Here is a 24,791-nt window from a genome sequence, read left to right as displayed (position 1 = left end):
TATGGTCTCCTCTAATGAAGTGGACCTCATATCTTCCTCATGATCTGAGATGTCCCCTTCTTCCAGGGCCTTATTTTAATAAGGTTTGATACCAGATTTGATACTTGAACACTCTATAGGGGCTACACAAATATATAATCCCATTGGTGGATAGACCTTGCTTCATGTGCCAAAAATGATATATCAGCCAAAAAATGATATATCAGCAAAGGGGTCTCAGGTTGGGTGAAGCACGGGGTATTTCCACTGACTAAGTGGTCATAAGACGATCATAAGATGGTCCCCTGCTCATGTTGGACAAGGGGAGGTGGTTTGTGCAGTGAATAGAGCAATCGCCCTGGAGTCAGGAGGACCTGAGTTCAAATCCAGCCTCAGACACTTAACACTTATTAGTCACGTGACCTTGGGCAAGTCACTTAACCCCAATTGCCCTCCCCTTCCCCCTCCAAAAAGCAAAAAAAAAAAAAAAGAGGAATCGGTTCAGAGGTACAAAAATAAGTGATTAAAATTTGAGGCCTACTATAAGAACGTATCTTATCTAATTATCCCTATATGATTTATGTAAAATAGCAAAATGATTAATATTAATTAGAATATCTCACATTGTACACTAAATCATCACATAAAAGAGTGAAAGAAGGCATTGAGTTTGTTTCTAGAGTCATGTGGAATGTGGATGGATAGTCAAGAGAGTCTTGAGCCCATAGAGCCTGGGGACCCCTGTTACCTTTTTAGGGCTGATGATTCTGGGGATGCCACAGCCTGTGTTCCTGTAGGACCTCTGATTATCTGGACCAGCAGGGTCTGTGACCCTGGGTCAGGTAAGGGATAGGAAACCCTTAAGAAGGCTGGGGAGAGCTGCAAGACTCTGGTCCCCCAGGGTTGGACTGTGCTCAGCACATTGAAACACTTATTTTTTGTAAGTCATCTCTTGGTCCCTGTGTCTTTGGCTGGAGATGAAGGTAATTTAATTCTCTTTGAGTAGACTTGGAAAAGGTCCATGAACACTGTACAACTGAACAATGGAACAGGATCCAAGCAAAAGGTCTCTTGGGGACAGGGGGTCTCAAGATAAAGAATTAGGTGGGGAACTAAGGTGGGATACAGCTATTATTCTTTTGGCTGTGAGCAAATTTGATCAAGAAGCCTAGAGTATTAGGGGCAAGAAGTATTTTGGAGTAAGACTTTTAAGTTTATGCCACCATCCAAGGGGTAATACCATGGGAAAAGGGGATAGATAGGGGAAAATGATAATACACCACTCCTGTCAGGGTTTTGAATGTGCAAAGAGAGTCCAAAAGGCTACTGGTAAATGTTTTAACAATCAGCTAGCCCCAAATACTACTCCCTCTTGTTTAATCTGCATTTTATAACTTTCTCAAGTATAGAAAAAGCAACAAAGCAATAAATCAAGTCCTGATTCATAGCATTTGCAGATTTCCAGGGTATAAATGCTTATACTGAAAACTTAACAGTTGGGTCTCTGGATGAGTTCATTCCAGGACATCCCTAGAGTTTCCTATTTACTCAACTGTGTGCAATGTAAGCAATCAATAAGCATCTGTTAAGCCCTTACTACGTGCCTCTTACTGTGCTACAGACTGAGATTGTCCCTCTCTCCCCACTGGCTGCTGCAATGTAAACTCCTTCATGGTAGATGCTTTTATTTTTGTTTGTATTCTTAAGGTCTAGTATGGTGTCTGGTACATAGTAGGTGCTTAATAAATTTGTTGAAGTAGCAGATTTTTAAAATAACTATGTACCAGCTACCTTTTCAAGAGAAGAGGAAAGGGGATCTGATAAGAGTGCTGGCTTAGGGTGTGGCAGGTCAGGAGACTGGGCTCCTACAAGGGTGGGAGGGGGCAGATGTCAGGAGGCTGCCTTCCCACCTTTTGCCATTGTGGAGTTAGGAGGCACAGTTCTCCAGGGGGTATTTTGAGCTTTCAAAAAGTTGCTAGATGACTGCTGTATGTGGAAAAGGATGGTTGGATGGAACTAGCCTGGCCTAGATGCTGGAAGTGGTTGAGGTGAGCTATCTATCAACATGAGAACCAGAGAGTGTAGGATGGTACTGGGGTGGGGAGCCCCAGGTGATGTGGTACTTCCTGGGTAGTCATTATGGTCCACAGGATGCATCCATTCAAGAGTGTCTCAGGGAAGGCATAATTATGGGCTTGTTTGTACCCAACACTACAGAGCAAATGATGGTGGGAGTTCTCCATATCTAGTCAAACCCAGACCCACGATATTGCCCTCCAGCCATTTTCATATGATGCCAGCACTTGGTACCCTTACCTCCCTCCACTCATCTCTCCCTCCTGTACTACCATTTCTGCCTCTATTCCTGGGGACTGTAATCAAATCAACACTACAGTTCCAGCAAAAAACATGTTATTCAATTGCTATATGGCTCCACTGACCATTTCTGTGACTTCTCAGCCCCCAAAACCCCATGTTAGCTCCTGATCCCCATTCCTATTGTCTTCCCCTATTAGAAGATGAACTCTTTAAGATCAAGGATTGTCTTGCTTTTTCCATTTGCATTGTTAACATCAAGTACAATGCTTGGAAAATAGGATGTTCTTAATAAATTCCTTTTTTGTTCATTCATGAAGAAAACTGTTGATCAGATTATGTCTGCTGTATCTGAGTCATAAACACAGTTGAATTAATCTCTGGATTTTCATTCCCAAAGCAGTCTGGGGTAGCATGACCAACAAAGAGTAGTGAGGCATACCATATAGACTTTCAGTCCAAAGATCTGACCTGGGAGAAAATGGATAACAGGCAGCTGTTAGAAATACTCTGCTGTGCATGTTCTCCTAGGTAGGATGTAGTTTTCTTCAGGCACATGGAGGGAAGGCAGGTTGTACCTCCCCTCCCAGTAAGGAGATGCAGGAAGAAGGGGCTTTAGAAGTGACAGAGAAGGGATAATGATATGTATAGTCAAGGAAGCAAGGCAATTGACCTATGGGGGCGGTAAGTCAGAAGTTACTGTCATCAGCCTTAATGAAGGCGCTGATCTCTTCCTTACTCTCCAGTTGTCTGTTGTCATCATATAAAAGCAGGAGAAACCCAAGTGGGTTCCAGAACTGACCTTTACCTAGTGGCTATACAACCGAGTGTGTCAGCAGGAGACATGACAAGAAAACCAAGGGAATCTTGGGGGCAGAGAGGCACGGGCCTGATTATGTAGGTGGCTTTCTTTTGTGTTGTGCCTATCCCAGTGGAGTTTTCTATGTTGTGCTGTAACCTGACTTAGATGTTAAGCACAGGCTACACCAAAGTGGGGTGACAATCACTGCGTCACCAGGTCAATGGCAACATTTTCTCAATCTTTCTCTGCTCCCTGAGCCTCTGTCAGATTGGGACATGGGATCCTGGCACCTTGGGACACAGAGTCATCTATGACCATCTTTTCGGTGCTCTCTGTACCCAAGAAATCAGGATGTTTGCAGTGTCACCTAGTATATGGAACTCTTTCAGCTGTTCCCTCACCTAATTAAATGACTATATCTGTATTTTGTATTTACTTATATGTATACCTGTTATTTCCCACTAGAATGTAAAGTCCTCAATGGCAGGCTCTGTTTATTTTTTTTTTGTCTTTGTGTATTCCCACAGTGCCTAGCACATTATTTACACTTAACACCTTTATAAATAGATTTAATTAAAGCTTTAATAAATTTTTATTGAATTACATTGTCTGTGCCTTGAGGGACCCAGTTCTCTCTTGTCTCAATCCTCATAAAACTACTCTTAGGAAAGACCCTGATCTCTAAGGTGGCTTCCAGCTGTAATATTCTATCAGGAGAGAATTGTCTGATGGCCTAGTTCGAATTTTGTTTTCTCCCAGGGGCATTTCCATGTGAGGTCTTGTCCTTCACTGTGGGGTGAAAGGCTTTCATCTTCCCCTTTCTCCATCTCCCTATTCCTCTCTCCCCCATTCCCATGTCCTTGTTTCCCCCTCTATATCACTTCACTCCTCCATTTCTTTTGTCTTTTCCTACCCATCTTCCCCAGTATAGCACCGACTGCATTCTTTCTTCAGGGAAATAAATCATTATTATGGCAGGTTATCAATCTGTTTTCTGTTTACTATTCCTGGGTAATTGGCCCTGTATATTTGTGATTGTGTATCTCTGGGAAGGGTTCAATGGGTTGAAAGCGTGCAAGAGGGCAATTGAAGAGAGGGATTCCAAGCTGACTATATGAATGATGGATTTAGGGGCTAGGAAGAGCCTCCCCAGAGGCTCTAACATGAAGCTTGAGTAGGATGGTACCCAGGACAATGAAGGTCCTGTATACTGTCACCAAGGATGCTAATGTTCATCCTGACCTCATAGAGGAAGTAGGGAGAAAGGGGATGGAGCTTTGGCTTCTTAATCTTTATTTTGGAAGAAGGAAGGAAAGAAGTATTTATCAAATTTTGCCTGCTATCTTCCTTGTTCATTCGTTCATTGTTTGTCCTTCATTCTCAAAGAGGACCATGACGGCATGTCTTGCAAGTGAATTGGATTTAAGTGAGTGAGAGCTATGCAAAGTCATCAGCCTCACTCTCTCCTCTGGGCCATCTGGGTCCAGTGGCCAACTATGGATCAGGATGACTGGAGATGGCCCAGGATGCAGTGGGAGGCCTTTACCTTTTTAAGCTGAGATCTTTCCCAGGTCTCAGTTTGACTTAGGCAATGTCCTCTCAGTGATTAAGGCTAGGTAAGAAAAGAAGCAAACAATGGCCTCTTTTACCTAGTCAAAAAATGAAAACCCAAAACAGTCTGGGAGGGGAAGACCCTAAGGGTTTCTGGCCAAAACAGAAACAATTGCTAAACTCACTGTGAGCCATGAGGGCCCAAACGATGATCAAGTGAGGCTTGGGCTGGGACCTATTCTTGGTCAATCAATGAGAGCCTGAGTGATTTGGGGTTAAGACATGGTCCTTAAAAAAGAAATCTAGCACTGTGCTAGGCACTTTACAAATATTATCATAGCACCCTGGGAGGTAGGTGCTATTGTTATCCTCATTTTATAGTTGAGGAAACTGAGGCAGACAGGACCTAAGTGATTTACCCAAAGTCACACAGTTGGGGTCTGAGGTTGGATTTGAACGCGGTTCTTCCTGACTTTGGCTTTAGCACTCTTTTTACTGTATCCTCTAGCTGCCCTTGTAAGGGATTCTTGATGCTCAGAACTAATAGTCTGAGCCTGGTTGTGAAGGATATGTGAAGAAGGGTTGTCATTGTTCCCCAAATAGGTTCACAAAGAGTTGGACAAATCTTAAAAAATGACTGAAATAGGTGGAATGGAGTTTCCTGGGAGGCATTGAGTTCCCCCTCCGTGGAGGTCTTTATGCAGATGTTGATTGGCCACTTGTCAGGTATGTTATAGTTGGGGGTCCCTTTTGGGTGTAGATGAGGTCCTTCCAGCTCTTCATATTCTGTGATTTTATGGCTAGGGAGTGCGTGATAGCCACCATTAGAACCCCTCACTTGCTGTCTTTGTTGAAAGGCAATGCCAGCAGGTTGGTGGGAGCAGGCATCTACCCATAGCTATTAGGTATGGCTAAACAGTTCCCAGTAATTTAAAAAGCATTTAGAGGAGGAATAAAGTCCAGCCACTGGCTGGGCTGTTAGAGGAGGGATTATGGGATTAGCAGAAACTAAATATGCTAGTGACATAGCCTAGTACAAAACATTTCGAGTCCTTAAGGCTAGAAGTTTGCCCTTAGTTTGAATTGAGGACTCCAGAGAGAGTATCAAGCCCCAAACGACACACCCTGGGTACTGTAACTTCAAGGTGAAGACTGGGTGTACTGGGAATGATTACCACCAGGGGGCAACAGGGAGCTATTATTCCTACATTCACTTCAGTTCAGTTGTTTTTTCAGTTTTATCAGCCTCTTCATGACTCCATTTGGACTTTTCTTGGCAAAGATACTGGAGTGGCTTGCCATTTTCTGCCCCAGCTCAAACTCTTTCTTGATTTACTCTAGAGAGGCTTTAACAAGGCCCCCGATGAATGGGGTGCAGAGACAGGGATGGAGATAGGGTGGGTATAAGGTAGTCTTTCCAGGAAGGACTCAAAGGCAGAAACTTCTGAGGAGCAGAAGCTAGTCTCCCACTATCAACCTTAAATAGGGTTCCTTTCTCAAGGACCTGATAATTGTGCCAACTGAGAGCAGAAGAAGATGGAGGACAAGTGTAGGGTGGGAGGTTAAAACAGAATGGGGGCATGTCTGTGAGAGAAGAGAGCACAGATCAGATTCTATAGAATGAGGATGACTAGTGTGAAACCATTTTTGGCCCCAAAAGGAAGGGGAGAGTATGAGAAAATGGATTGTGGGGCTGGCGGAGGTTGGCACACTCCTGGTGATCTGAGCTTTGAGACTGTATATGGCTCTACATTTCAGTGATTTCCCACACTGATAACAGTATTTCCAGAGCATTGGGGAGTGAGCAGATATAGAGATCTAGTTGGTATAACCAGTAGTTTTTACAGGGGAAAAGAAAGGGTTTTGGGAGAAATTGGTGGTCTTGAAATCTGCATGTGAGTGTAGGTCTGTGGTATTCATTCACAAAAGCCCCGTGCTTCCATGTTCTGCTTCAGTGAATGAATGAAAAAATATTATTAAATACTTCTTATATGCCAGAGATGGGGCAGGAGTGAAGTGGCATAGTGGATAGAGCCTTGGGCCTGAAGTCAGGAAGACTCAACTTCCTGAGTTCAAATGTAGTCTCAGACCCTTACTAACTGTGTGACCCTGGACAAGTCACTTAACCCTGTTTGTCTCAGTTCCCTCATCTGTCAAATGAGTTGGAGAAGGAAATGGAGAACCACTCTAGTTTCTTTGCCAAGAAAAGTCCAAATAGGGTCAGAAAGAGTAGGACAGGAATGAAATGACTGAAGAACATCAGCAACACATACCAGGCATAGGAAATTGGGAAGAGGGCAGGGTAGAGATCTCCCTGTCCCTGTCTCCAGGTATCCTCATCCCACCTGCAACCTTCCTTCCTTCCTCCTTGGCTTGGATCTAGGGTTAGGGTCCTGGGGAGAGAGGCAGTCTTTCCCAGGCTGCTACTGACATAGCCAGCCACAGCTGTAATGGAGTAGGCCAGATGAGACTGGCAGGTCTTCCATCTCTCCTTTTCCCTTCTTCTACCTTAGTTCTTGGCCTTTCCTTCCCCTGCATTATTACTATCTAGAAATTCCACAAACATTTAAAAAGTCCTCTTGGGGACTAAATCATGTGCCTCCTGTGCTTTGGGTGAAGAAAAATGGAAGTCTTCAAGAGCCTCTAGACATATCAGAGAGATAATACAAACATGAAAAATTTAATAAAACAATATAAGACCACAATGAAAGACAGTGTAGCATAGTGGATAGGGACTTAACCAGGAAGACCTGGATTTAGAAACATACTGTCTGTGTGACCCAGGACAAGTCATGCGATCTCTCTGTTTCTCAGACAAGTCTCTAAGACACCATGTTACACAGTGAAATGATAGAGGCAGTTTTCTTACCCAGAATTACTTACGCTAATGAAAGCATACATCTGGATTAAAAAAAAAGGAAAAAAAAATCCCATTACAAGAAATACCACAAGGTTGTATAAGGCTGATTGCCAATGAGTAGAGTAGGTAAAGGGAGTTGTTGGAGCTCCCTGGAAGAGGGGATTTTTTGGAGCAGAACCTGAGTTAGCCCTATAAGAGTAGAGGGGATCTGGAAAATTGATGGGATAAGGGAGGGCATTCTAGTTTGTCAAGGGAGCCCAGAGGCAAGAAAGGCCACGACCCAAAGTCTAACCCTGAGTCTTTTCTACCCCATGCTTCCTTTTCACAGATAATTAGAGGTCATATAATGTAGCCAATGAGAACAAACAGAGGCTGGAGTTTCTGGAAAAGTCAGCCCCAACTGGCCAATCACTCTGGAGTGGGGGTATTGGTGTAGGGCTTTCCAGGTGGTGACTGGCTGTAATGGGAATATTCACCACCAGGGGGAAACAGGGAGTTATCCTCTTGTACTTTGTCAGAATTGTAGAGGATTTTGATGGGGGTATCTGGTATGACTGGAGTTCAGGGAGGCCGATGGGGATAGGGCAGGAAAAAGCCAACGTCTCTCTAGGAAGAATTCAAGCAGAAAATTCTGAGGAGCAGAAGTTGAGTCCCCACAAAAAGCCATGGGGTCACCTTCCCAAGAATCATGCTGTTGATGTTTCCTGTAGGGAGAAGAGATGGGGAGAGAATGAAAGAAAGAGGAAAGTCAGGGGGAGGAAAGGGAAAGAGAAGAAGGGGAAAGAGAAGGGATGAGGAGCAGTAGAATAGGAAGCTGGGAAAGGGAAAAGAGAACAGGAGAGGGAGACAGGGTCATATAGAAAGATGGAAAAAAAGAAACAGGGAGAGGAGATGAAAAAAGGGAACAGGGAAGAGGGATAGGGAGAGGAAGAGGTGGATAGGAAAGGGGAGAGAGAAAATTAGAGGAGAACAGGAAAGGAATCAATGAGATGGAGAACGGGGAAGAGAGAGGACAAGAGAGGAGAAGGAAATGAGGAGAGGCAAATGTGAAATCTGGGAAAGGGGAAGTCAAGTTGAGAAGCATTTATTAAATATCCAGTAGGAACCAGGAAGAGAGGGATGCAAGGAAGGGAGCAGGGGTTGAGGTGAGAAAAGGAAGGAACATGAGGAGGGGGAGTGGGAAGAGGGCTGGGAAATGTGGATGGAAGCATCAGGTATCTTACCTGATTTAACCACACAATTTTGATTCTTCTTTCCTGAAATGCAAAGAGAAGAATGTCAGCTCCACTCTAGGTCCATACCCCATCCTGCCTCTTGCCCAAATCTTTGCTACTGTAGCATATCATTGCTATTTGTAGAGAACAGAAAGGCTGGGATTAAATGCCACTTCCCCCAGGAAAGCTTCCTAGCACCCACAGCTATAAGTGCACCCTTCTTGCTCTAACACAGCCCCATGATGTCTCCTGCTTATTTCCTATATTGTAATAGTTATGTGTGTGTGTATGTGTGTGTGTGTGTGTATGTGATCACCCTCTGAGAGGGTGGGCTTTAAGAGGAGGGACCAGGTCTTATCTATCCACATCCTCTGAAGCATAGCTAAGCATATAATTAATGGCATATCGTGAGACTGGGGTAAGGTAAAGGTATCAAGATTCTACTCTCCTTCAGGTTTTCCCTTTGGAAAATTGAACATTACTCCTTTCTCTGCCATCTGGCCCCATCCTAGTCACAGGTCAGAGGGAGAGAGAGTTTGGCCAGGACTTTGATATTAGGCCAGATAGGTGGGTCTCAGTTTATATAATAGCTGCATGTGGTAACATGACAATCCTCATTTGTGTACCTTGATTTATAGCTCACAAGGAGTTTTCATATACATGATGTGATTAGACCATGACAATTAGCCACCTGTGGAGGAATTTTCAAGATGGTGAAATTGAGGCTTTGAGAGGGGAATTACTGAAGGAGGTGTAATGGTAATGAGGGTTTGAAGATCTTCCCTGACCCTTGTATTGGCAAGCAAAGAAGTAGTTAACATCTTGTTTCAGCTATTTAATTATTTAGCACCTTGTTTCAGTTCATGATTATATCAAGTATTAAGAAACAGAACTTGTGAATACCACAGTGGGAAGAACTTGCTGATGCAACAGGAAGGGTGGGGCAGGGAGCAGCTAATGATCATATATAAGGAAAGACCCAGGCTGGAGAGAGAAGAATTGAGAGCAGAATTGAGAACAGAACTTCTGGTGGCAGAACTGAGAACTGAGAAGAGGATTGAGAAGAACTGAGAAATGAGAAGAGAGGAGAATTGAGAGGAAACATGGCTGTGGTGCCGGTACTTTGTCTGTCTGTTTTGATGTTACTTTGTCAGATTCATCCATTGATAGAGGATGTTGCTGTTATTATGGAAGCCACGGGACATAACTGCTGGTTCAGAAGCCCTGAAAGGATTTTCTTGTGTGTTTACAGAAATCCTGGAGGAGGATCTTACTGATGTTTTCAGAGGTCCTGGGACTATACTGATGATTTGTGTTGATTTCTCAGACCTTGTGGTTGGGTCTATGTTGATTTCACAGGGAGAAAGTGAATTGATGAGGATGCTGGTAATGTGAATGAATGTTATTGTGGCTTTGTTAAGCTTTGTCTTCCCTGGAACAGAAACTGTGAAGGACTGGAGGTGGACTAGACACTGTGAGCTTCAATATGGAATAGGAGCTGCACGAGGAACTAGGAAAGGAACTGAGAGCTGTCTGCCTTTGAACTCAGGTGACAGTTGGGTAGATTCCAGCAGAAGCTGGGACCATGGAAGAGGAACCATGGAAGCTAAGAGCCAGCCTTGAGTCAAGATGAAAAGACCTCTCCTTGGGTATTTAGTGCAAACTGAGAATATCATGATTTACTGTGGCCTAGGGGTATCGAACTTTGTACTCTGTATCCTGTACCTCTCTAGCATGATTTAACTAAGAATGATTGGAAACTAATCTCCAATTAAGAAGAAGACTTTTTGATTGAAGAGATTAAGACAATGTGACCTGGGGTGGAGAACTTTGACCTTTACATTTTGATGATTGAGTTAAGGACTTACTAAATGATTGTACTTTGTTTAAAACTATGTGGCTACTTTAGTGATAAGTTGTTAAGTCATAACATTGTGAATGCTGTACTTTGATTTCTGTCAATGTTTTGTCTTAGTTTATTATGGAATAGAGAGTTCACTATACTATGTAATCAGAACCTTGAAGCTGTCCACAGCACCAGTCCTCTGGAAAGCTGCTCGTGTGTGGTTTTACAGGGGGAATTGCTGAAGGTCACATAAGGACTCTATGGAAAAGTAAGGGTTTCCAACATCTAGGTCTCCTACAGCCCAATTTTTTATATCTCTTAGGCACTGAAGACCAGTAACCAAGGACAAATCACAATAGAATTTCAGAACTGGAAGGGACCTTAAATACCAGTGAGTGCAGTCTTCTCATTTAGTGAAGGAAACTGAGTCCCAGAGAGGGAAATGGACTTGTGTATGTACAAACTTCAAAGTAATGTCAGGGCTGGGCCTAGAAACCAGGTATTTTTTTCCCATCCAAGGCTAGGATTCTTGAGGTCCACTATGATGCTTCTTCCCTTCTCTTCCTTCTACACCATGACCCTCCCATTCTTGCTCTTCAATATCCCAGCCCCCAGCCTGCTGTGGTCAATACTCACTCCTCAGGTAGGCACAGTTGAAGTTGCTGCATGTCTCTTTGAAGCTTCTGAGAGTCACCAGGTTTCGGGTTCCATCCTGGGAGAAGTTAGACACCTGAAAGACCTCACTGGGAGGGATGAGCACCTCTTGTTCATTGGGGAAGACTGAGAGGTCCTTGATGGGGATCCCAAAACACGTGCTCAGGGTAAAGAAAGTGGCATTGCCGAACATCTGGGCTACCTTCCGCTCCTTGGAAGTGGAGGTGAACTGGCCAAGGCGGATGATATCTCCAGGCTTCCTGGGCTTGAAGTAGCTTCTGCTACCTCGGAATACCTCCTGCCCAGAGTCCTCCTCACAGGTCCCAGGAGCCCTCAGCACCTTCAGGGCCCTCGTGAGGTAGAAGTGCAAGGCCTTGAAGGGAAAACGCTCCATGTAGACCTCAATGGAGCTTCCCAGTTCCCTCACAGCCAAATTCAGCTCCCGATGTATGGGGTTAGAGGAGTTAGTATAGACCATGACAGCCAGGGCATGCTGGGTATGGAAGTCTGGGGGCAGTGAAAGATTCTGATAGCTTTTCAAAGAAGCTATGGCAGCCTCCCATGATTCTCTGAGCTTCTTGTGCTGAGCCAGTTCTTCCTGTAACAGGGCAGGGGCAATCTGCTCCATGTCCTCCACACAGTCAGCATAGGCATCATCAAAAGTGTCTGGAGCCATGTCAAGGGTCACTGTTCTTCCTTTTGTCTATGGTGGGAAAGGAGAGAGAGGATATGGAAGAGACAGGTCTCTGGGCTTCGTGGGCGATCAACAAAGCTTTATTGGTTTAGGTAACATTATAGTGTTTCCTCCCCTCCCCTCCCCCAAACCCCTCTTTGAAAGCAGCAACTATCTTTTTCTTTTTTTTGTATCCCTGGCCCTTACCACTTGGTAAATACTTGGCACAGAGTAGGCAATAAATAAATGCTTGTTGACTGACTGAAAATGACAAGCAGTATAGTAGACTGAAAAGAGCACTGTCTCTGAAGTCAGAAGATGTGAGTTCAAATCCTTCCTCTGATGGTTATTGCCTCTGTGATGCTTTACCTTCCTTTACCTGGGATTCAGTTTCCTCAATTATAAAATGAGGGAAGCTAGGTGGCTTGTTGGATAGAGCGCTGGACCTGGAGTCAGGAAGACATGAACCGAAACCCAGACTCAGACACTAGCTGTGTGACACTGGGCAAATCACTTAACCCTGTTTGCCTCAGTTTCCTCATCTGTAAAACAAGCTGGAGGAGGAAAAGGCAAACCAGTCTAGTGTCTTTGCCAAGAAAACCCCAAAGGGGGCCACAAAAGTGGTGACTTGACTGAAAAATGACTGAACAACCACAACAACATGAGGAAGTTGGGCTTGGTGGACTGTGGGTTATGGCTCTATAAGCATTATTATTGCTCTGATTTTGCAGAGGAGGAAACTGAGGCAGGAAGTAACTTGCTCAGAGTTATACAACTAGTGTCAGAAATTGAATTTGAGTCCAAATGTCTCCTTTTCCCAAGTCCAGTGGTCATTTTACTGGTTTCAAAGACTCCCTGTGTATTTGGTTACAACCATCCTGCAGGGGAGACAAGATTATCTCCCTTCTAGGCTGTGAGCTCCACTAGGTATGGGCCTAGTTTTATCCAAACTTTCCTCCTGCTCTAGGGATGAGCCAAGGGTTCGGCACACAGGAGATATTTTTTAAATGTTTGCCAAGATTTACCTTCCTAGCATGATCTTCCCCTAGTCTCCTCTCTATATTCTCTTCTCCAGCAAATCTAAACTACTCATAAGAGCAGGAATTAAGGCCAGACAGGTGAGTTTTTGCACCAGGGGCACTGTCCTTCTGTTTCTCAAACTACTTCTGTAATGCTGGTGGTGCCTCCTCCTGCTTGGTTCCAGAGTTGTGTATAGAAAGTTGAAGGGATCTTAGAAGGTCTTTTCTCCTTTCGCAGATGAGGACATCGAGGCCCAGAGAGTTGAACTGACTTTACCCAAGGGTTTACCAGCTTTAAGCAGAAGAAAGGGAATTTTGAACTCATGAGTCCTGACTCCACAATTGCTCTTTCCACTGTTTCTTTTCTTTTTTTTTTTTGGTCTTTTTGGAGGGGGGAAGGCAGGGCAATTGGGGTTAAGCGACTTGCCCAAAGTCACACAGCTAGTAAGTGTTATGTGTCTGAGGACAGATTTGAACTCAGGTCCTCCTGACTCCAAGGGCCAGTACTCTATTCACTGTGTCACTTAGCTGCCCTTCCACTGTTTCCTGATAAACAAGACTCTTGATGGCTTGGGCAGGGGAGATATCTAAGATATGAAGCTCATCATTGGTGTTGGTAGGTAATTCAGTGGATAGAATGCCAGGCCTGGAGTCAGGAAGATGCTTTTTCCTGAGTTCGAATCCAGCCTCAGATATTTACTAGCTGTTCGACTTAATCCTGTTTTAATCCTGTTTGCTTCAGTTTCTTTATCTGTGAAATGAGTTGGAGAAGGAAATGGCAAACCACTATAATATCTTCATATTCAATTCCTTCTTCAATAATGGGATCACAAAGAGTCACACATGTCTGAAACGACTGAAATGGCAACAATCAGCCTAAAGCAATCTTTGCTTTGTCCCCTTAGATAAGGTACAATCTAGTATAGCAAAAGCCATTCATTGCAGCTGCCCAACTCTCAGTGCACAAGACAATTGGAGGGGAAGATTTCTAGGATGGTTTTAGAAACCTGTCAGGGTCCTAATATGCTTCCTGATTGCTGGAGATACAAAGATAAATGCCTTAGGCCCTGTCATCAAAGAGCTGGCAATGTAATGAAGGTAGGGAGATAAGCTATGTACAAAATAAGCATGATTTCCCATAGAATGGGTAATGGGAGGTTGTTTGAGCAGGCAGAAAAAACACCTCCTGATATGTCATTTTATACAAGTACACTCAGATACCCAGTAGAACATAAGCTCCTTGAGGGCAGGTTTCTGTCTTTGTAATAATAGCACATGGCACTTTAAGGTTTAAAAAGCACTCAATCAATGTTGTCTCCTTCTGGTGCTCAGCCAGAAAGAGCAGCAGATGGAGCTCTATACTTGGAGTCAGGAAGACAGGAGTTCAAATTTAGCCTCAAACGCTTACTAGTTAAGTGACCTTGGGTAAGTCACTCGATCTCTGTTTCAGTTTCATTAAGTGCAAAATGGGGGTAATAACACTTGCTTCCCAGGGTTGTTATGAAGATGTAAAATGCTTTATAAACTTTAAAGATGTATTAAATATTTATAGTTTAGAAAATATATTTCTAGAAATGCCATTATCATTATTAATATTGTTGTTTTTAGACTCTAGCAATATAGGAGGAAGGAAAGAATGCTTTTAGCTGGGAGGGAAAGTTTTTGGGAGAAGGTGGCACTTGAGGAAAGAGCTTGATTGAATACATAGAGAAGGCAAGGGGCAATTAAGGCCATCGTGAATAGTCTGGTCTGGATGGAGCTCAGAATGTATGAAGGGATAGGGATTAGACTTGTGGCTTTAATGATTTAGGGTGTCCCAAAATAAGGAAGCTCTCTCTGCCAATGCAGGTCAGTATTTTCTCTGAAATTTTAGTCTTAGAGAATTATCTAGGACTAGAGGTTAAGAGACGTACCTAGAGTCACCCAGTCACTATGTGCCCAATATGGTACTTGAACTCAGGTCTTTTTAGCTCTGAAACCAGCTCTTGATTCATGACATCATCTCCTAGGGGACTGAGAAAGGGAGTGGAATGAAAAAAAAAGGTAAGTCGGTGTCCAATAGTGGAGGCCAGCTGAATAGTTTACATTTTATCTTATTGGCATAGTTTTCTGTTTCTGTCTTGTTTTGTTTTGGGAAGGAGAATAATACCATAGTTATTCACTTTGACAGGTACGTTGGGGCTGATTTTTTTCTGGAATTGTACTGAGTTGGAGAACAAATAAGAGTTTAGTTCTGACTTCTGGACCAAAAACCAGAGTGACCTGGAGCATTTTGGGAAGCCTTCCATGAAGGGGTGGAATTTAACAAGGAAGAGAGGTAAGTGCAGAACTTTCCAAGATGGACCCAAAGGGTATCTGCTCCCAGTCCAGCAGAGGTTGGGTAGGAAGGACAAAGACAATGGAGAAGACATCTCCTCAACATGTTGGAAAACTATCTGGAACCAACTTTGGGGAAAGCTGTCACTACCACACCTGGAGTTAGGAACTGGCATGTGGGTTCTAGGACCTTCTTAGTGCTGGGAGGGGAAAGGTGGCAAGCAACGGGTGTGTTTGTGTGTGTGTGTGTGTTGTGCAGGGAAAGGAGGGAGCAGTACCTGAGAGATTTGTAGTGAAATGAGGATCACATAGGAAATCAGAACAATGGTGAGAAAGTACTTCATTTCCAGCTTCTTTGGGAGCTGCAGGGGCAAGATAAAAAAATTAAATGTACATAGTGCATTATTCTTTTCTAAGGTAGAAGAATTATTTATCTATTTATTATATATACATATAATAGTATATTATACCTGTTTATTATAATTATTATTATCTGAATTCACCCTTAACAAATAAGGAAGATACCATCCCCACCTTAGCCCACCCAGAACTCTTTCTGTTCTTTATTATTTTAGCATTAAAGGTCTGCCCTATTCCTCTGGTCAGTTAGTCAGTCAGTCAGTCAATTAAGAAACATTTTTTAGGTGTAGAAAAATAAAACAAGAAAAAAGTAAAGAAAAAGTAAGCTTTGATTTTCATTGAGACTCCATCAATTCTTTCGCTGGAGGTAGAGAATGTTTTTTCATAAGTCAATAAGGGGACATTATGAGAGAAGTTGTGCAGTTAAAAATGACAAGATTTGCAAGAGGCTGGTTATATGGAGGTGAGAACGAGTGAGGAGTTGATGATGGCACTTAATACAAACTGCCTGGCATTGTTTTTGTGTGACCAAGTAGGATAATGCATAGAAAAAACTTTGCAAGACTAAAAGCACCATATAAATATGGCTTATTGTTAACTTGTATATAGGCTGAGGGGTGTATAGTTATTATTGTTGTCTTCAGGGACCGGATAATGACTTGGTAAGAGTGTCTTACACATTTCTGTATGACTTCCTGTACCAGGTGCAAGTTACAAAGAAACAGGGTTCCACTCAGTTTCAGGAAGCATTTCTTAATGGTCAGTGCTGTCAAAACACAGAAGTTTCCTCAGGATGTGGTAAGTTCCCCATTCTTTCAGATAGTTCAAGACTTTCTGATTTTTGCCTAATGAAACTCATAGGTTTCTGGGACATGGGCTCTGCTTGGCACAGTGTATTGAACAGTAGGCATCAAGAAATGATTGTCAAATGATTTAGAGATGTGAAGTCAGTGCCTATGCCCAAGTCTAACAGCTCGTTATACTTCGTAACCGTGTCCTCACCATCCTCTTTATTGTCATCATCTTCATCATCATCATCATCATCATCATCATCATCATCATCACTAGGATTTGTATGGCAGTTTAAAGTTGTAAATCATTTTACAAATATCTCATTTGATCCTCATTTGGAAAGTAGGTGCTATTAGTATCCACATTTTACAAATGAGGAAATTGAGGCAAAGAAAGGTTAAGTGATTTTGCCAAGGGTCACACAGCTAGTAGATAGAAAGATACTAATATTTACACAGAGATAAATACATACATAGATAGATACAAGATACATTTTAGATACATTTTACACTCCTTATCATACTTCAATACTTATTAATATTTATAAACATAATTTAATCCTCTTTATTCAAGGAGATGACAAATATATCACTACACAGATAGAAAGATGAATATACAGATACAAGGTACATACCACATACTTGAAATGGCACTTCTTAAAGTGTGGGTCATGATCCCAAACAGGGGGATAATATATATAAGACAGATATACTGCAGAAGGAGGGAGGGATGGCATGTGAGCTGAGCTTTGAGGAGAAGCAGGCATTCTAAGAGGCAGTGGTAAGGAGGGAGTGCATTCCAGGCATGGAGGATAGCCTGGATGAAGATGAGGAGAAGTAAAATGGAGTGTCAGGTATGACATAGTCACAATCATCATTGTTAATTCACCAACACTTCCCACCAGCTATGTAGCCAGGTGGCTACATGAGGGAGGCCAGGTGCCCAGACCTTAAGACCTTCTTTGAGACTTCTTTTGCCCCTGTCTCATCATGGGCAAGAGAAATCCTGAATGCCTCCTAGTCTAGTTATAAATATCTTTGCTCCCCTTGGGAAAGTAGAAAAATACGAAGGTTAGAAAGGGATAGTTTCCTTTCAAAGTCAGCCCCAAATTGACCATCCAAGGCTGAAGTTCTAGTCTAGTATTCATTTGCTCTTGTCTCTTTCATTAACAATACTCTATGTAGTGAGCTAAGCAGAGGGGAGAAGATGCCTAGAACGTGGTGTCCAGAATAGCACACAGTATTCTACATGTGAGGTTGACCAGATTAGAAGATAATGGGACTATTTCACCTTTTTTCTTTTGGATACAATCCTTCCACAAGCTCACACCTACCTTCATTATCCAAATTCAATTATATCCAACCTCACCCTTAAACTTACTCATTCAAATTCTCATCCCACTCTCATCTTCAGACACCCTTACCTTATATACCTTCCTCTCCCCCCCATTCACACCTGTAATTTTATGTGCTCTTAGATTTAAAGTAGAAGGGAACTTAGAGGCCATCTCATTCAAGCCCCTGCCCTTTTTTGGATGGGGAAACTGAGACCCAGAAGGATTAAACACTTTAAGATCATACAGATTTGAATCCAAGTACTTCTGACTCCAGGGCTAGTGCTGTTTCCATTGGGTCACACTGCATCTTAAACCCACTAAATAACATTCCTTAACACCTCCCAAAACTCATTTGTTTACCTTTATTCCTCTAATTCATCAATAGGCACCCACACCTCCCAAACTCACAGAAGTTTTACCCATCCCTCCCAAGTCACTTAAAGATCATAAATCATAGATTTAGTGGTCAAAGAGACACTAGATGTCTAGTCCAATCCTCTTATTTTATAGTTGGGGAAACTGAGGCCTAGTCAAGTTAAATTATTTGTCAAGGCTACTTAGATACAGGTACTAAGTGGTGCAGTGGATCAAACACCAGACCTGTAGTCAGGAACACTCATCTTCCTGAGTTCAAATCTGGCCTCAGACACTTAGTAGCTTTGTGACTGTGGGTAGGTCACTTAACCATGTTTGCCTCAATTTTTTCACCTGTCAAATGAGCTGGAGAAGGAAATGCAAATCACTCTAGTCTCTTTGCCAAGAAAACCTCAAAAGGAGTCACAAAGAGTCAGACACAAGTGAAAATGACCTAACATTAACCCAAATACTTAGCTTGGATTCAAACCCTGACTATTTTTATTTTACCCTATTAAGACCTCTTCACACTCTTTGTTCCATCCCTCCTACCAAGGTAAACTTTTTGTCTTTGGAGTCAGAAGACCTGGGATCAATGCTCATCTCTGTCACTTATCACTCAAGTGCCCAAGGGCAAATAATGTATTCTCTCTGGGCTTCAGTTTCCTCATCTGTAAAATAATGGAATTGGACTAGATGGTCCTTTCTGGCTCTAAATCTTTGTCTCCATGATTCCTGCCAAGTGGTTATCTGTAATACTATGGTTTCCTCACTCACAAACCCAAGCAAGTCTGTCTTTGTGTACATTCCCCACTCACACACATACCAATTCCTTTCTTTTTTCCTTTACCTTTTATCCTGTGTTTTCTTCTTGGTGTTGGCCCCTCTCTCTGCCAGCTATTGACCTGACTTTGGGCAACACTCTGACTTTAAGAGGAAGGAGATAAAACCACTTCCCTACCCTCTTCCTCTAGTCATTGTTGATTAGGAAAAGCAAGGGGTTGTGGGCATTAGGAAAGAGGCTGACAAGGTGAGTCTGGGTCAGAGAGAAGGATCATCTCTACCCAAGGCCTTTTCTCAAACTTCTGCTCCCTGTGCCCTTTGCATTTCCTCCTCCCCCCACTCCTCCACATGCTCTCCCACTTCTCCACATTCTTCCTGTTGTTTGTTCTCCCAGCATTTACAGGATGTCTGGCACATAGTAGGTACTTAATGAATATTGATTGATTAAGAGAATATGTGAGAACATATATATGGAGATTTTTGAGTTGCTTAGTAGGGTTAGGAAATCCTTTTATCCAGTGATATCTCTATCAGGCCTAGACCCTAAAGAAATCAAAAGAAAGAGGAAAAGGGTCTATATATACATAAAATATTGTTAGCATCTGTTTCACAGTAGCTTCCAATTGGAAAGATGCCATCCAATGGGGCGATGGCTAAACAAATTGTGGCATATGAATGTAATGCAACATTATTATGCATAAGATATGATGATGTGGTTAATTTCAGAGAAACTGGGAAGACCTTTATGAACTGATGAAGAGAGAAGTGAGAAGGAAAGGAGAACAGTTTAGGCAATGACAGCAACATTATAGAGAAAAGTAACTTTGAAAGACTTGGCTGTGATCAATGCAATGATGGACAAGTCCAAAAGCCTGAAGATGAAACATACCACTCATCTCCTGCCAGAGATGTAATGAACTTAAAATAAGAAAGAAATATCATTTTTTTGGACATGGCCCCTTTGGGATTTCACTTCCTGAACCATGTGAATATGCACTGAGGGATTTGTCTCTGAATATTAAAAATGATGTCTATCTTCTGTACCCAGCTCATGAGCTCCAACCCTATCTCTCTGTACTCTTCTCTCACTGCCACATCCCCAGAATCTACAGATTCAGAGCTAGCATACTGTTGTCAGATAGTTTACTGAACATAACAAAATTAGAATAAAATAGGTCTATAGCTAGGTCTCTAGATCTTTAGGGTTCTGGGGGTCCCTGTGTCTCTTGGATTTCTTTTCATCTGTTACAAGGGAAAGCTGAATGGGTGGATGTATATGGGAAAATGACAGTGATTTAAGAATAAAAGCCAACTAATGGTGAGAAATCATTTCTTTTATTATTTCAACTGAATAATCTCACAATATGTGATTAGATGAAGCATTCAAAACATTTTCATGTTAACATCTTCTATGGATTATTGTGCAGAGAGAGAAGACTAGACTCAAACTTTCCCCTCTCCAACCTGCCCTAGCTGAGTTATAGATAACCAGACATTGTCTTAGCTCATGGTCCTAGGTCTTCCAAAATCAGCTCCAATGTGCCTAAGAAAGCTGACTGGTATATTTGCAGGGTGAGTATTTATACTTAGAAACTGGCAAATACTACATCAGTTATTATTTTGTTGCTAGCCTAGACTTAAGAAAGTGATGGAAAATATTAGTAATGTAGATTATACTTAAAAGTGCTCCAAACTTCCATTTGGTAAACATTTTCTAGCCCGCCACTTTTTGTATGGGTCCCCAGTGTAGTCACAAGCCTGTCAAGGTCTGGAAATGTGTTTGGAGCACCAGGGTGAGGACTCCAGGGAATAAGATGGTTGTCAATTGTCCAGGGACTGCTGCATTATTATGAAGTACTGTAAAGGAAAGAACATAAGAGCAAGGGTGAGTTCAACTTGGAAGCCTGCCCCCATTCTCCCTCTTCCCATCATTGCTGGATGATTAGGAGTTAGTGTCTGTTCTTTTCTTCCTTTCCTCATCCCTGACCTCCTCTTCCCAGAGGGTACCACAGATAGTTAGGAACATATTGAATATATTCTGGAATGAACACTGGTTCACAGGGTCTGTGGTCTCCATGGAAACTCTTCTATTCTGGTGTGGACTATATGTGATTTTAACATCTTCTTGAGTAGAGAGCATGTGTCCAGATCTACTCAAAATGGAGACAGTGGGGTGAGGATGGGTGTGTCAGAGGATGGTGGAACAGGATCCCTGCAGGCCCCATGGATGGAGCCCAGAGAGGGATGGAGAGGAGGAGGAGAGAGATTCCTTACCAGGTCCTTGTAGCAAATAAATTGTTTTCTCTTTTTGAAAAAGAAATAAATGTTTCCATTTCTTAGAACTGGACTTTAGATAGCCCTAAACTCAGTTCAACCCAGCCCAGCCCCGGCAATTGGCTTCATCACAGCCTTAGGAAGGACCTGATCAAACAGGGTAGGCCTAGGCCCCTTACTCTGTGCTCTAAGTCCCAGTCCTCCCAATATCCCAGTCCCATGCCAGTCCATTCTGCATTGCTCATTTGGCAGAACTGGGCATGTATCTTCTATTCCTGAAAATATCTGGTGGCCTATCACCTTCCACCTCCTTCCATCCTTATTGAATGGTCTCCAGAGAGGATAAAGGCAGATATAAAGTCCATGAGAATAACTTAATCTAAGTTATAGACTCATAGTCAGAGCTGGAAGGGACCTCAGCAATTATTTAAATCAACTCTCTTTTTATACAGATGAGGAAATGGAGGCCCAAGGAAATGAGGTAGTAGCTTTCCCAAAGCCACACATGTAGTAAGTAGCATAGCCAGAATTTGAACCCAGATCCTTTGTCTCCTAATGCAGTGCTATTTCCCTTAGACTGCACTGCCTTTAGGCTATCTAGATCACATGGTTCATCCTAGGTCACCTATCTTATCTATAGGACCTCAGGGGCTATCAGGTCCAACCCCTACCTAAGAATTCTCTCAGCAACATCCCCTAAGAGTGGTCACTTATCCTCCATTTAAGACCTGGAGTCATGGGGAAGAAATTGCCTCCTGAGGAAGCCTTTTTGATTGGAGGACAGGAGCAAATGCTACCTCAAGTCTGCCTCTGCAGGCTGGATCTTACCATTGCCTTCTAGACAGAGGGTCTGGTTTTGTTCTAAAGCTATCCCTAGGAATGAAGGCTGCTCAGTCTCCCTTGGTTATTCATTCTCAAGTCCAAAGGAGCATCTGGAGCAGCATTACTGGCTGGGCTCCAGGACTGGGTCTGAGAACAGGCTCAGAGACTAACTGTGAGTTAGCAGAAGTTCCAGCTTCTCAGTCCTCAGATACTCGGCTTGTTGGGCCTCTCTCACCCCAGTCCAGCTGCTGCCACACCGAGACCTGGATTTGGAGCCCAGAGGGCCTGGATTTCTGTCCTGGTTCTTCTACTTACTTCCTGTGTGTCTTTGGGTAAATATGTTTTTTTGTCTCAGGGTTGGAAGGGACCCCAGTGACTATGCAGGTGAACCCATCAGTGGCTCTCTAGTTCAAGCCCTGGTCACACAGATAGTAAGTGTCAGGGGCAGGATGTGGAGCCCACCTTTCCTTGATCCAAGAATAACATTGTAGTAAATGCCAGCCCAACCATGACGACCTCAGACTTGATCTATCCAGAGCCCAATCCAAGCCCTGCCTTGTGCCAGACCCCAACTCACCTTCTAGGTAGGTGCAGTTAAACTTGCTAAATTTTCCTGTGCTATGTAGCTCAACATTTTTTAATCCCCCAGAATCTGAGAACCTAGAGACACTGAACACCTCATATGGGGGGATCAGCACCTCGGTTTCATTTGAATAGACTGACAAATGTGTAATATTAGCCCCTTCACAGGTGTACACATTGTAGAGGGTCCCTGAAGCATTTGTCAACTTTCTGGCTGTATCTTCCTCCAGAGAGGATGAAGCAAATTGACCAAAGCGCATCTCCCTTGTTCTGTTAGGGTGATGCCTCAAAGTGATGCCCCTGTAAACATTTGTACAGGATCTTCTTAGGATTTGAATAGCTCTGGTCAGATAGAAATGGAGAGCTTTGAAATGGAAGTTGTTCATATAAGCCTCCATGGACTTACAGCATTTTTTCACTGCTTCATTAAAAGTTGGGTAAATCTTACTTTCTTCCATTGTGTAGGCAGTTACATCAATTTCGAATAGTCTGTCTTTTTCATTCTTGTTGGTAGTCATATTTTCCCATTTGCCTTCTGCCTTTTCCCAAACTTCACTGAATTTCGAATTCATTTCCCTTTCTTGAGCTAGGAGCTTTTCTGCCTTTATCTCCATAGCCTTTTCACAGCCCTCATACTGGTCATCAAAAGCATAGTCTTCAAGGCTAATGACATTTTCTGATGATTCACCTTTTACCTGGAAAGGAAAAGGAAATCTCAACTGCATTTAGAATATTATCACTCTCTACATTTTTCTAAAGCATTTCAACAACAATGGTTGATGGAGAAAGTAATCAGAGACATGAACCACCTGATGATGAAAGTGAAAGTGGACCTAGATGGCCTCTTTTTTTTTTTAGATTTGGTTTCCCTAACTTGCCCAGTCTGATTGGCACTGAAGTTTTTAGCAGCCTGGTGCTGTCTGCTCTCCCAACACTCTTTGCCCCACCCTCTTTCCTATGGGCTCATCATATTGGTACTGTACTTATTTTGGATACCTCATTGGCTTCATTCCTACTGTAGCTCAGAACTCTGGAGCTCAATTGATCTACCAATCTCAGCCTCCCCAGTAGGACGAATTATAGGCATAGACCATTATGCCGGGCTTCTCATAGTCTTTGGAACAACATTGGAAGAACACAAATGGAGGCTCATGAAAGGGCTGGATTCACTGGAGGAAACTGCTCTGAAGCTGTCAGTAGACAATGTCAAAAGTTTTTGTTCATCTTTTGCAAAGTTTTTGTTAAGTATGTGGGTCACCTGGTATCCCCAAAAAATGTGAGTTCTGACCATGAGAATGTAGAAGAATTTCTGCATTGGCTAAGTCCAGTCTTTGAGATTCAAAGAATTTATAGAAGAATTGGTGGTTATCATTGTAAATTTGTCAAGAAGTTTCTTACTATTTCTTAACAGTGTTTAAGTAATGTGGTTAAGTGGTTAAATGGTTAAGAATGACTTCACCTGTGCATATATCATTGAGGAGATTGAGAAATGAAAAGGTAAGGAATGAAAAATTGTTTTAAAAACCAACAAAGCCCTTTGGACTGATGATCTGACTACTGTGAAAAAAAATACTTCAAATGTTATCAGCTTCCTTACAAATGAACTAATGTTAACCTGTGCATAACCAAGTAAAAACCCTTTTATTCTTGACAAAGACGCCAACCTATGGTCTGAGAGCTATCCTGAGGAATGACCACCAGAGATCAACTGCATTTACCAATAGAGGTTTAGCTGACAGTGAGACTCATTACTCTATCTATGAGCTTGTGTTCTTGATTTTGAAGTGGGCTCTCACTGAAAAGTTCAAAGACTATGTGTATGGAACAAAACTCTGTGTATGGACTAGCAACAATCCATTGACTCATAGTTTAACCAATGCCAAGTTAGATACCGTTTTCCAGATATGAGCAGGACCACTAGCCAATATTATTTCAGTATTTGCTAGAGGCTAGGAAAACTAATGTGGGTGTGGGTGACCTGTACCAAAGACCACATGAAAATGAATCTGGAGTGATACTGAAAGGTGGGAGAGGCATGCACATATGATGCCCAAGCAATGGGACTAGTTAAGTGGAAGTGTAGTGGAGAACTTGGGACTTCCACCAAATGGAGTTAATCTTGTTTCCTGGAACCAGTCTTTCTTACCTTAGTTGTCTATGGGTAACTGGCAGCAAGAGCAGATGGTGGATAAAGTGCTAAGAGGAGGCATACGAGTCAAAAAGCAAATTAATGAAACTAGGGGACTTCCAGTAGGCAG

At 42.6% G+C, this 24,791-nt stretch overlaps 2 protein-coding genes across 3 annotated transcripts; both read right to left on the bottom strand.

The window, feature by feature from the left end:
- Nucleotides 1–7,154: 7,154 nt before the first annotated feature.
- Nucleotides 7,155–18,997, bottom strand: LOC138143379 (ecto-ADP-ribosyltransferase 5-like). 2 transcript variants are annotated; one of them, XM_069064567.1, is made up of 5 exons: nucleotides 18,923–18,997; nucleotides 15,509–15,592; nucleotides 11,205–11,925; nucleotides 8,732–8,764; nucleotides 7,155–8,212 (listed from the first exon to the last, which is right to left on the bottom strand). In XM_069064567.1, the coding sequence occupies exons 2-5, from the start codon at nucleotides 15,572–15,574 to the stop codon at nucleotides 8,115–8,117; spliced, it is 918 nt and encodes a 305-aa protein (XP_068920668.1). In that variant the 5' UTR covers nucleotides 15,575–15,592; nucleotides 18,923–18,997; the 3' UTR covers nucleotides 7,155–8,114. The 2 variants fall into 2 exon arrangements, with proteins under 2 accessions (XP_068920668.1, XP_068920669.1); XM_069064568.1 differs by lacking the exons at nucleotides 15,509–15,592; nucleotides 18,923–18,997 and adding an exon at nucleotides 14,828–14,933.
- A 1,608-nt stretch (nucleotides 18,998–20,605) lies between these two features.
- Nucleotides 20,606–23,848, bottom strand: LOC138143491 (ecto-ADP-ribosyltransferase 5-like). Its single transcript, XM_069064760.1, has 3 exons — nucleotides 23,822–23,848; nucleotides 22,529–23,228; nucleotides 20,606–20,712 (listed from the first exon to the last, which is right to left on the bottom strand). Exons 1-3 carry the CDS (start codon nucleotides 23,846–23,848, stop codon nucleotides 20,606–20,608), a joined length of 834 nt encoding a protein of 277 aa, XP_068920861.1.
- Nucleotides 23,849–24,791: the final 943 nt, after the last annotated feature.

Source organism: Petaurus breviceps, unplaced genomic scaffold (genome assembly GCF_028583685.1).
Source record: "Petaurus breviceps papuanus isolate PSGF00001 unplaced genomic scaffold, PetGlider_PUasm1.0 90639, whole genome shotgun sequence".
Taxonomy (NCBI): domain Eukaryota; kingdom Metazoa; phylum Chordata; class Mammalia; order Diprotodontia; family Petauridae; genus Petaurus; species Petaurus breviceps.
The sequence above is the reverse complement of the archived record's forward strand: the minus strand, read 5'-3'. Positions and strand labels throughout refer to the sequence as shown.